The sequence below is a fragment of the Asterias rubens genome, chromosome 1 (genome assembly GCF_902459465.1).
Source record: "Asterias rubens chromosome 1, eAstRub1.3, whole genome shotgun sequence".
In the NCBI taxonomy this organism is placed as follows: domain Eukaryota; kingdom Metazoa; phylum Echinodermata; class Asteroidea; order Forcipulatida; family Asteriidae; genus Asterias; species Asterias rubens.
The window spans coordinates 18999821-19011704 of NC_047062.1; the positions used below are offsets into that span (position 1 = coordinate 18999821).

At 38.3% G+C, this 11884-nt stretch overlaps 1 protein-coding gene across 11 annotated transcripts in view; it reads left to right on the plus strand.

Annotated features, from left to right (window-relative positions):
* The window catches only part of LOC117302186 (mitogen-activated protein kinase kinase kinase kinase 5-like), a 45471-nt gene that overhangs the window by 28767 nt on the left and 4820 nt on the right, over positions 1-11884 (plus strand). For 2 of the 11 annotated variants that reach the window (XM_033786040.1, XM_033786367.1), the window contains 12 exons: positions 1094-1150; positions 2806-2856; positions 3841-3886; positions 4226-4471; positions 5441-5525; positions 5661-5740; positions 6178-6238; positions 6965-7147; positions 7581-7684; positions 8445-8542; positions 9617-9774; positions 10915-11078. In XM_033786040.1, the coding sequence (XP_033641931.1) occupies positions 1094-1150; positions 2806-2856; positions 3841-3886; positions 4226-4471; positions 5441-5525; positions 5661-5740; positions 6178-6238; positions 6965-7147; positions 7581-7684; positions 8445-8542; positions 9617-9774; positions 10915-11078 (1333 nt within the window). The remainder of the gene's footprint in view (positions 1-1093; positions 1151-2805; positions 2857-3840; positions 3887-4225; positions 4472-5440; positions 5526-5660; positions 5741-6177; positions 6239-6964; positions 7148-7580; positions 7685-8444; positions 8543-9616; positions 9775-10914; positions 11079-11884) is intronic. The other 9 variants (XM_033786123.1, XM_033786441.1, XM_033786520.1 and 6 more) reach the window with 6 other exon arrangements.

Genomic DNA, 11884 nt, shown 5'->3' on the forward strand with positions numbered 1-11884 from the left:
CCATGCGCAACTCTCAGCCAATGGCAGGACTTTCTTTTACCTCAGTGAGGGCACTGTTAAGGCTCTCGATGTCGCATGCAAGGGGTCTCTAGCTTTTTCTTTCATGTCATGTGTTTCCTCACACAGTAACTGTTTAAAAATGGTGTTTGCATATTTTCATAAATACCCAGTACCCTACGAGAATGACTCCAATAGTCAAAATGCAAATAATATCTCAGGATGTACCAGTTATACATTAATGCTTGCTGTGTGTGACATTTTAAATACATTAAGTCAATGGTGATTTTAAATAACCAAGATATATGTTAAAGTGTTGCTACAATTTGTTATTTTTTTTTTTACACAAGAGCCAGTGGAATGCAGAACAATATAGCGTTTGTGTATCCCATATCCAATGAGTTTACTTGAAGATGAATAGTATTATTGCTATATTTATATGTATTTTGAAAACTGTGGTGCATTCCTTGAACTTCCACAGACGTGTTATGTTGTATGATATTATTTGCATAACCAATACCAAACCGTAGACTTGAGTCTTGCTGCTGCCACCTTTCTCATAATGATAACATTACGTGTATCCCATATTGTGATCGCAATAGAGGGTCCCGGGGGCCAGCCTATTTAGTTGAATCCAGTGGACTTAAGCCAACAAGCAACATGTTCCCGGACCCTATTTCGTAAAGCAAGTTATTATACAGGTTTCTGCTAGATTTTGCTCAGTTAAGAGTAATTATTTTCAGCTTAGCAGCATATGGTAGCTCTATTTCTTAATGCTGGTAAGGGGTAAGCAAATTTATTTTCTTACCATGTAGCAGAAAATATGCGAAGAGAATGGAAAGAGCATGTGCGCGTTCACACTGAACTTGCAATGTTGGGTCACTCGCTTAGAAGAATGGCTCGCAAATTTTGCCTGTCTTTGCTCTGCTTAGGGTAAGCTTAAGAAATAGAAACTCAGTTATAGCAGAAAACATTTGCTAAGCTTCATGAAACACGTCCCTGATCCTGTAGAGATGTGAAAAGGGTAGCAGATGCAAGATCAGTGTCTATTGAATAATACTATTAACGCTTTGCATGTATGCTGACTGACCCACAGAGGCCATCAAACTAACAACTTTTCTGAGCTTGAGCACCAGTACGAACATGGCCAAAAGTGAGTACCTTCTCTCCTTTTTATTTTCTTTCAGTTGGAAGTGATCGGTTGTTGTTTTTATATTAAAGGCAGTGAACACTATTGGTAATTGTCAAAGACCAGTCTTCTCACTTGGTGTACCTCAACATATGCATAAAATAACAAACCTGTGAAAGTTTGAGCTCAATTGGTCGTCAAAGTTGCGAGATATAAATGAAATAAAAAACACCCTTGTCACATGAAGTTGTGTGCTTTCAAATGCTTGATTTCGAGACCTCAAATTCTAAACCTGAGGTCTCAAAATCAAATTCGTGGAAAATTACTTCTTTCTCGAAAACTACTCCACTTCAGGGGAACCGTTTCTCACAATGATTTATACTAACAACCTCTCCCCATTACTTGTTACCAAGTAAGGCTTTGTGCTAATAAATATTTTGAGTAATTACCAATAGTGTCCACTGCCTTTAATGAATTTTGCGCAGATTTGAAGTTTCAGTTCTTGATAACATTGTTTGTTGTATAATCGAGACCTTTCTCTGGCAGTCTTATAATCTTTAATCACAACTAATATGGAAGTGAGGTGGGTCCTCCAATATGGAAGTGAGGGGGGGGGGGTTCCTTTCGTGCATCACAATGACCATACTTTGTAGCTGACTTGCAGCATGAACCACATTTCATTGCTTCATTATTGACTAAAAGTTGGCAGTAAAAGTAACTTTTAAATGAACTTAGTACACAATTGTACATTCTGAAGGTTGGAAGCCCATGAAATTGAGTTTACTTAGTTTTTCTTTGATGATCTATACAATAAAATTTTAATAATTGGACTTAGCTTTTACATACGTTTCTTCAAGACTAAGGTGTTGTCAGGATAAACAGGTTTTCTGTCGCAAGAATTACTTTTGAATGATAAAGTGGGTGACTTTTTATTAATAGTATTATGTCAACATTATGCCAGCTTTGCAGCCAGAAATAGTGATAACTTTTGGCATGCAGTAGATGCGTAAATGTGACTCCATGACTTGCCAACATGATTGTCTCATTAAAGTCATTTCAGTTACAATGCTCTTTCCATACATTGACAAGTTGAAATAATTCAAGCTGCAACATGCATTTATTCCATGTAGGTACCTGTACCCATTCCCCCTGTTTCATTAAATTACGAGCATTTGTCTCTGTGCACCTGTAACAAAAAGATGCCTTTCAAATCAGATATTCTGCTCAGTTCTGCTGCTTTTATTTGCTCACATGCACGATGCGGTTAGACATGGGTAGAAAGGAGAACCAAAACATTTTCAGAAGTGCACTCCTGTAAATTGCTCAGTTTTAGTGGGCTGCATTCCTGAAACTCAAACTTGTACTTGTACGATTTTCGCATGGTCACAGTTCGGCTACTATCTACTATACCCCTTACCTGTAATGTCAGAACACTCAATACTGAGTGTTTTCTCGGTCATACCCCCTGCCTTCAAGCATGCCTTCACTCCCCTCAGGTAGACATCTCCTTTCTACCCCCATCAAATGCTAGAAAAGTCAAAACCCTTAATGCGTGGCCTTGCAATTATCCATCTTCACTCTGTTGGTTTGGTTTTGGTTTTTTATCTTTGTCACTTACTTTTTTGATCGGCTGTTCTTTTTATTTTGCTACATGCTTGTTTACCTTGCTCTTATTGAAGCAGATCGGAGGTGGAAGATCCAGAGAATGCAACCAAAGAGGGACCCCCCAGGTATAAGGACAAACTGCTATATGGCCTTTGATTACCCATCATTGAAAAACTTAAGTATACATAATGCATTGATCTCAATTAGGTCCAATTTCAAAGATTCTCTTCAATTCATTTCAATTGATTTGATCTATCATAGTCAAAATAAGAACATTACTTGTCATAGTTTAACAGGTAAAATATGAACATGCATAAAATAGGGCACAAAAAGGGTTTTAAAGTACCTATACATGTAGGTGATTTGCCTGACGCCATTTTCAGTTTTTAATTTAAAAAAAAAACAACGGCGACCTGTCTGTTGATTTTGAAAACAAAGCACCGCATTTGTTTATTTTATCTGATGATAGCAAGCAGTGTAGGTTTTTATTTCCACTGAATGTTCAGCCAAGTTGTCTGTCGATATATACCAATAGTAGATTTTAGATTGCCTGCATTTTCATTTCAAGTTAATTTGGTATGGAGGTTTGGCTTTTGCTTCTTGTGTCTTGCTTCTTTGGATAGGTACCATTTTTATAATATTGTGTCATTGGTTGACCTACATGCACTTAATTACAGATAATAATAAGTGCTCATGGCGCAAGTCTGTTTATAACAAGTACGCCTGAAGTGAGTAACTTTAACTATGGTGTTTGCTGCAGTGACAACATTTAAACATTGACCTATTGCATGACGGGTAACGCACCTTCAGACAATGCGCGTCCACCCTTTCCGAGTCGATTCTTCTGTGTTGATTATGATTCCTGAGAACGGAAAACAAGATAGGCGCATGTAAGTGTGGTGCACATCATGAAATGGGTCAATACGCCAAAGTAGTAGTCTTGTCGTGGCCACAGCAGGAGCAACCAATCCAGATGCCATAAATGAACTGCCAATTTGATGTCATGATATTTGCTTGATAGTCAGTAGTGGTATGATGACAGCAAAGGGTTTCCTAATGTTTTTCCTAAAAATTGAAAATGTTTTCAATTGCTTGTTTTCTCTCTTCAGGAAAACATTGCCACAAGACGATGATGCCCCTCCCCTTCCACCAAAGGTAAATATTGTTGACGGCGAAAACCTTGGTTTATTCTGTATGCATAAATGAACGACTTCAACGATTATAATGTTGTTTATCGTGCCTATTTTTGTTTTTCGAGAACTCCCGGAATAACTTTTTCTTGATAATACTATTGCCACAATGAAGTTCTGACTAAAATTTCTTTTAGAAAACAACTGTTCTCATAAACGGTGATTGTTTGCAATAGGCATAAATTTTGCTTTGAAATGGCTATTAGCACCAGCCTTTATAACACTGCATTACCTCGTGGCCTTTGCCCTCAATTTCTTATCTTTAAACAAATACTTCTCCACTCTGAAACCATCCTCCATACAGAAAGCAGTTCATTTCAAGGAATCCGCCAATGATAACGCCGTGGCCGGTCGGAGGACAAGCCCCTCGGGACGCATCCCTCCGCCAGTCGCCCCACGTCCCAACGGCAGGGCACCAACGACAAACGGTGAAAACACAGAGTTGGACACTGATCCTCCAGTTGTGCCGCCCAGAAGAATACGCAACGAGTTCTTAGAGCCCCAGCCTCAGCAGGCATGCAACGGGTTGCCGCCAACGCCTAAAGTTACAGTAGGTTTCAATTCAAATACACATTTTATATTTTAAAAGGTTTATAGGTTGATAGGGTGATTGGTTTGGGATATGGTTCAGAACTCCACAGGAATGCCAGTTTTCCGGAATTCCGTTGTTTTCCCCAAATTTTCCCGAGTTGACGGTAAAGTACTATAAAGGCAGAAACAAGAGGGTAATATCATTCAAAAATGGAAAACAAAATTTACGTTTTGAAATTTGTGATATATAAAATCAGACTATGCCTGCCTTTTTTTGCAAGAGGGGGGGGGGGGGGGGGGGCTCTTTATGTTTTATTAAAAAAGTGCTGTTATGTTTTATTATTATAGTTTCTTGGTCGGGGGGCGGGGGCGGTGACCCCTTTCCCTTCATAAAAAGGAAAGAGCCACTGGCATCCCTGACTCCAGAGTCAAGAACTCCAGAAATACCATTACCTTCAGTGAATAACCCAATATTTCCAGTCCTTCATTTTTCAAGAAAATTGTCATTTGGTTTCACCCAACACCGATGTGTGTCAGCACTGTAAACCAATCAGTACTTCCTCAAATTCTGAGGGAAAGTACTGAGTATTCGGTGCCTACACACATCTGCGTAAGTTAGGGTAAAACCAGATTATGTTTTTTTATTTATCCCTGATGTAAATTTGACATCTTTTGAAAGAAACGTATCATGAAGGGATGGTACACCAAGAACTGTATAAGGTTAAGTTTTTTGGAACACAATTCAAATCTTGTTTCATATTATCTTTCATAAAAGAAGATCATAATAATAATAATAATAATAATAATAATGGAAATTTATATAGTGCCTATCCATGTAAACATGCTGCTGGGCGCTGAACAATTAAAAGAAAACATATTAAAATCCATACAATTAAAACACCCAATAGAAAATACAGTTAACATGTAATAAATGCAGAATTTGTACACAACAAATTAACACTAAATAAACTGTTTGTCATTTGTTTAGATGGGAGCCTGTTTTTCCAAAGTGTTCAACGAGTGTCCACTCATCGTCTACAGCTCAACTAGCTGGGTTCACCCAGAAACAAGAGGTAAAATAAGCGTCTACTCTGTTTTGTGCATAAGTGGTAACATTGTGTCCTCTGATCTTCTTAAATGGATATTGTTGTATTATATGCTTATTGCAGTCGGTCGTAAACTTTTGTTGTCGTGTGATTTGCCCACAGATCAGTACATAATCTTTGCTTGTGAGGAAGGTATTTACACATTCAACTTAACTCAGATTCATGAAGGAGTCATGGACCAGGTAAGTGTTTATTACTTTTGACTTTTGAGGTCCCAACCGTCCCAATGCTCTTCATTGAACATTTAAATAATACAAAATGTTCAAGTTGTACCTGACAGGCGCTTGTCCAGTTTCATCTAAAGCACAGACTCCTTAGCTGTTTCCTACTAATCTGGGCCCAATTTCATAGAGCTGCTGAGCACAAAAAGCAGCTAAGCCCAACAGAATAATGCTTACCAGAATATGGTTACCAGCCAAGATACTATCTCACATGTACCATTATGTTGCTGTGATTCTGCTTATTTTTGGCTTATCAGACATTTTTAAGCAGTATTTTCTGCTTGCGTAGCTTTGTGAAAATGGGCAGTGCTACCTGTATTTGATTGAGTACTTTTAATATTGCAGTGTTTTTTTTTCTGAATTCATTGAGGTTTTTTTCTTTCTGTTTTTCTTGACAGATTTTCCCAAGAAGAACAATGTGGGTGTACGTAGTAAATAATGTTATGATGTCATTAACCGGTGAGTGGTTTCTGTGGATATGGGTGAAAATGTTTTCCAGCCGTTGTTTAAAGTGGTTGACCTGTGTCAAGCCCGGGTCATACGAATGCGATTGCAATACGATTTTTGACTTCACAAGTTTGCAACGAATAATTTGCATCAGTTGGAACTCCTGCAAAACATTCGCTGCAAAAACAGCCATGTGTCCAAATAGGCTTCGCATGAAGTATGAACGGGGCATTACTGCTTGTGTCATGGCTGACATGTCAAGCCTACCAGACTAAAGCTCTGGTGTTTTTGATCAGTCGAGTTTGGGATCGAGTCTCAGGCCGTGTATAAAATGGTGACGGCTTCAGCTACGGCTAGATTGAGAGCGTCTGCCTATTCTTCAACACTGGCAGGCATGCTGATCTAGCTGTAGCTGTAGCCTGAGCCGCTGTTTTGGACACAGCCTTAGTCTTGACAGTTTTTAACTCTTTTAGTGCAAAGCGGTTCATGTACAATTTATTTTATGGACTCAAAAAGCTTCATCAAGTGTAAGAGAATGTTTAAAAATCCACTCATGTGCAACCCAAGAGAACCTGTAGCATGCACTGCAGTAATTGCCTCCAAGTTGCCTGGAAAAGTTGCCTTGTGTGACAAGGCCCTAAGATATCCTTGGTTTCTTTACAAGAAATTAAACTATTAAAAGTAAAAGTAATACCAGTAAATTATTAAGAATCTTTTGATTTGTATTCAACATTGCAGGTAAGACTCCGAGCCTGTACCAGCACAACCTCCTAGCTTTAATTGACAAGAATCCACATCGCTTCCACATGCCAAGCCTACTGGGAGACAAGCTGCAAAGGATCCCCGATAAATTAGTCCCAAGGAAGTTTGCGCTGAGCCACAAAGTGCCCGACACCAAGGGCTGTTCCCGCTGCTGTATAGGTGAGTTTATCTGGAAACATTGACCATGACTAGAGCAAGCTACAATCCCAGCCATATCTCGTTGGGCCCTGCACCACAGCCCCATGCCCCCATTTAATGTTGACTCTCATTGCTGAGTTTGCGCTCACATCAACCTTTGAGTGGCGGGGTGGGGGGAGAATATTTACAGTCACATTTTGGCCGGGATTGTCGGTGAAAGGTTCAGGCCAATTAAGAACTCATTCCGCAGTAGTGAAGTTTATAACAAGAAGTCTCCTTGATCTACTAAAGTTAAAGTAGTAGTCCCGGCTGATTTTTCTACCTCTACCAGGACAGATCTTTTTAGAACTCAGAAGTTTCCGAATTCCGAAAAATCACAACTGGTGCTAATTGAATTTCTCTAATCCTTTTTTAAAATTAATGCATGTACCTTTTCCTGTATATTTTGCTGCAGTTCGAAATCCTTACGACAACCACAAGTATCTATGTGGGGCGCTACCCAACGGTGTTGTTCTACTTCAATGGTATGAGCCCATGAACAAGTTTCTTCAGATCAAGGTAAAGTGGATCCTTATCAATAACATCATTAATTGTTGCTCAAAAATCCCCACAACCTAACCACCTAGCCGGCAGATGTGCTTTTACTGTGTAGTGTGGGCGGGTCATACCAGAGCAGCCCAGACTATTTCTGGTACTGTACAATAAGTGGTGTTGTCTAACCTGAAAATACAGCCAGCTGTTATAAACTACTTGCCACCCGAAAGGACCAATGGTGTGAATGCAAAACAATAGTTAATGGCCTGACGTTACGACCCTAGCAGGGCCTTTGAGTAAGACTTTGCTAGGGTCAAAACGTCTCGCCATTTACAATTTTTTTCTCTCAATTTAAAGGGTCTATGTACTTTTTCTTAACAAAAAACACAATATCCACAGATTAACATTAAACTTACACAGTTTGAAGATAATGATAGTAGAAAGCTTCCCTTTAAATGTTACTTACTGAGGTGCTGTAAATTTTGAGAAATGAGTAAAAGTAATAATATTCGTCTCAGTTTAAGCATTTAAAAATGTATTAACCAGTTATGCTATGGTTTTGTTATAATATCACAACTGGTTAAGGGGATTTACATGCTAAAATAATTTTGGTCTGATGAGACAAAAACTATTTTGTGACTTGTTTTACTCATTTCTCAAAAACTACACAACCTTAGTTAGTAAAATTTGAAGGGAAGCTGTCCACTGTGGACATTTTGAAAAAGTACCCGAATCCTTTAAACCTATATGATTGTTATAATCTTGTTTTTATTTGCTGCTTTAGGTGTTTGATTGCCCCCTTCCACCTGAAATCAAGGTGTTTGAGATGTTAATTAGACAAGATGCTGAGTTTCCTATAGTCTGTGTTGGAGTCGCAAGAGGGCAAGTAGAATTTGTTTTATCATCACTTAGGATTCGTCCCAATCCTGTGTAAAAAAGTAATCCTTTATCGATTTTTGTATTAAGCAATGTTTTCACTTGAATAGTAGAGCAAAATGCTACACGAAATACATGGAGTTGCTACTCAACCACCATCGTTTGTACAAATTATGTTGCAGAATTGCTGGATTAAATCACTCCCAGCTGTGAATGCATTGAGCTAGTTTTTCTAGGATTTGTGCAAGAAAAGTATTTATCACCTTTGCGTTTTACCTAATATTTATTCAAATAATTGAAGTCTTACAAAATAAAGGTCAACATCAGTTATTATTTATTTATTTATTTATATATTTATTTAATTATGTTTTATCCATTTTAGTCATAAAACAACCAAAAGGCCCTCACACTATTCAAATTTCCATAGTTAGGAATCTTAAAATTAACAAAAACAGGTTAAAGAGAACATCAATATGCTTAAAAATGTCAAGTTATAAAAGTTATACATTTAAACTTTAAAGGCACTCGACAAGTCTGGTAATTACTCAAAATATTAGCATAAAAACTTACTTGGTAACAAGCAACGGAGAGCTGTTGATAGTATACCACACTGCAAGAAACGACTCCCTCGGAAGTGACATAGTTTTTAAGAAAGAAGTTATTTCTCACTCAAATATTTGAATCTGCTAAATACGTCAGGTCTGAAGCCTTTTATTAGGCATCTGAAAGCACACAAATTAGTGCAACAAGGGTGTTTTTCATTCAATTAGTGCAACAAGGGAGTTTTTCATTCAATATTTTCTTGCATCTTCCATGACCAATAATTGAGCCTAAATTTCACAGATTTGTTATTTTATGCATATGTTGGGATACGGTCATTGACAACTACCAAACCTGTTTAAATAGACAGGTCGGTTTTAAGGCCGTTGTCCAGCCTGTTCTGGGTTGGCCTTTAAAATGGTAAAATGAGGAAATCTAGATTAAGTTACGCTTCGGAGCCGGAAGTAGTGTGTGGGTGCATGTGATGTATTGATTTACATACAGGATAACACGTCTTATGTGTTGGACTTTATAATACAGGGCAGATCGGAAACACTTATCCTTTGACCTAATAAACCTGAACACCGCATCCAGCTGGTTTGTGGGTCATCCACCAGAAGACAAACTCCTAGACGTTGTGTGTGTTTCCCAACTCGAGAGGGACACTGTGCTTGTGTGCTTTGACAGTAAGTCTCGCGGTATGTGGACTTGGTTCTTTTTATTTTTGCATGTGCAGTGTTATCATCCAAGAGTAGCTTGTTCATGTGAGATTCCATCATTTCAGTTGTTTTTAGTTAGCGGTGGAGCTGCCAAACGCTCCCTGATTTTGCAGAAAGTTCCCTGAAAATCAACCAATCTTTCCATGTACTGCTGATTTATTTATTTTTTAAATCTCGCTGGTTATGGAAACTTTTTTCCCCTGATTGTTGAACAAAACATCAGTGATTGCAAGATTCAAACTGATTCAAGTTGGCAGCTCTGTAGTGAGGTCCAGTTTCATTCTCATAAATTGCAAGTGCTTAATATTCGCTAAAATCATTTAATTCATGTAAATTTGTTGTATCTTGTTGATCATTCAAATTTTACAGAAGCCAATCTATACTCTGGTTGTTAATTTTTATTTGTATTTATTTATTTATTTATTTATTTGTTTATTTTTATTTATTTCTATCTGGTTTTTGTTTTTGTTTTGTGCTGTCAGCTTCATTTTCTTCTGTACAACTATAAGAGTGTAATGATGTAACCAAGTGAACCTGGAAAAACAAAAAAAAGTCAGTCCTGTATATAAAGTGAGATTTGGAACTGACATTGTCATTGTGTTTACAGGGTGCCAGACAAAAATGGGTACTTTGTAATTAATGGCTACAGCCCTTTTCTTTTTTTAATCGTGGCTTCAGGTTTGGCTCTGGTTCTTTCTTTCCTTTGAAGCTTGTACCTGAAAGTCCACCGTGCCAGTCACTGAGGAAGCAAAAAACAAACTGTGGCTTCAAAAAATAATTGACATACTCATGTTTGAATGGTTGTTTTGTTAATTGTGTAAACTTGTATGTGTTTAGACTGCCAGAGACAACAAATTATGATAATTAGTATTGATAATATCAGTTTTGGAATTTCAAGTTGCAATACAGTGATTAATGGATACAAAATAATTCAAGTCACTTTCATTCTTGCTCTCTCATACATCATGATCACATTAATCCATCACATTGAATTCCCCAAAATATTGACTAATTTACTGATGCTAAGACATCCTCCCCCCCCCCCTCCACCACCACTTAATAAACCTGTATTCCATCAGGACACTTTGTTGCACGGTTTCGATTGTTTATCCATACCAGGGGAAGTGAAGGTGGTCAATCTGAACGGCAGACCCAAGTCCAGCCGTAAGCTTTCCGCCGAGCTACACTTTGACTTTGTTGTGGAGAATCTGGTGGTACTTCAGGATAGCGTACTAGCCTTCCATAAACATGGCATGCAGGGACGCAGTTTCAGAACAAATGAGGTTAGTGTCATACAGTTATCTTTACTGCCATCGATTTCACCAAACTCTTCATAACTTAGGATTAATATTAGGCGTCATGACGAGTTCAGTTCCGTATCCATAGACGTTGGGACACATTTAACCGAACTCCAGATAGGATTAGTTCAAGGGTTTTGTGAAATTAGCTGCTGATCATGTAGCAAATGACACAAAAATCTTGGTTTAAATCCCCTGAGGGAAAAGATAACATCGTCACCTCCTAGAGCCTTCAGATTGTCTTGAAAAGAAGTAAAGCAGTCCAACAGGGAGAAAGAAATAGTCCACATCGAGTACAAACCATTGATTTCTGGTGATGCACAGAGTCTGTAAAGCTCCTGAACATCTGGGAGGTTCTGGGTCTTGGATAAGGGGGAACCCAGGCACGTGAGCCAGTTTCAGGAATGCTCACATACATCAAATCTGGGGCCTTGAATTTATCTCTTGAAGGGGCACATCAATTTTCCTCTGGTAAGGGGCACTACTAGGAGGACAACGTAAATGTGTACCTTTGCAAAGGGCACCACAGCAACAGGGCACCTCAGCAGTTGTTGTGGTGCCATGGGTTATTTTGAGGCCTGAAATCTCACCCATGGTATGTGGAGAGTGATAACAATGCGCCAATTGTTTTAAGGCACTGGACACTATTGGTAATTACTCCAAATAATTGTTAGCATAAAAAACTTACTTGGTTACAAGTAGTGGAGAGCTGTTGATGGTATAAAATATTGTGAGAAATGGCTCCCTCTGAAGTAACACAGTTTTCGAGAAAGAGTTATTTTTCCACCAAT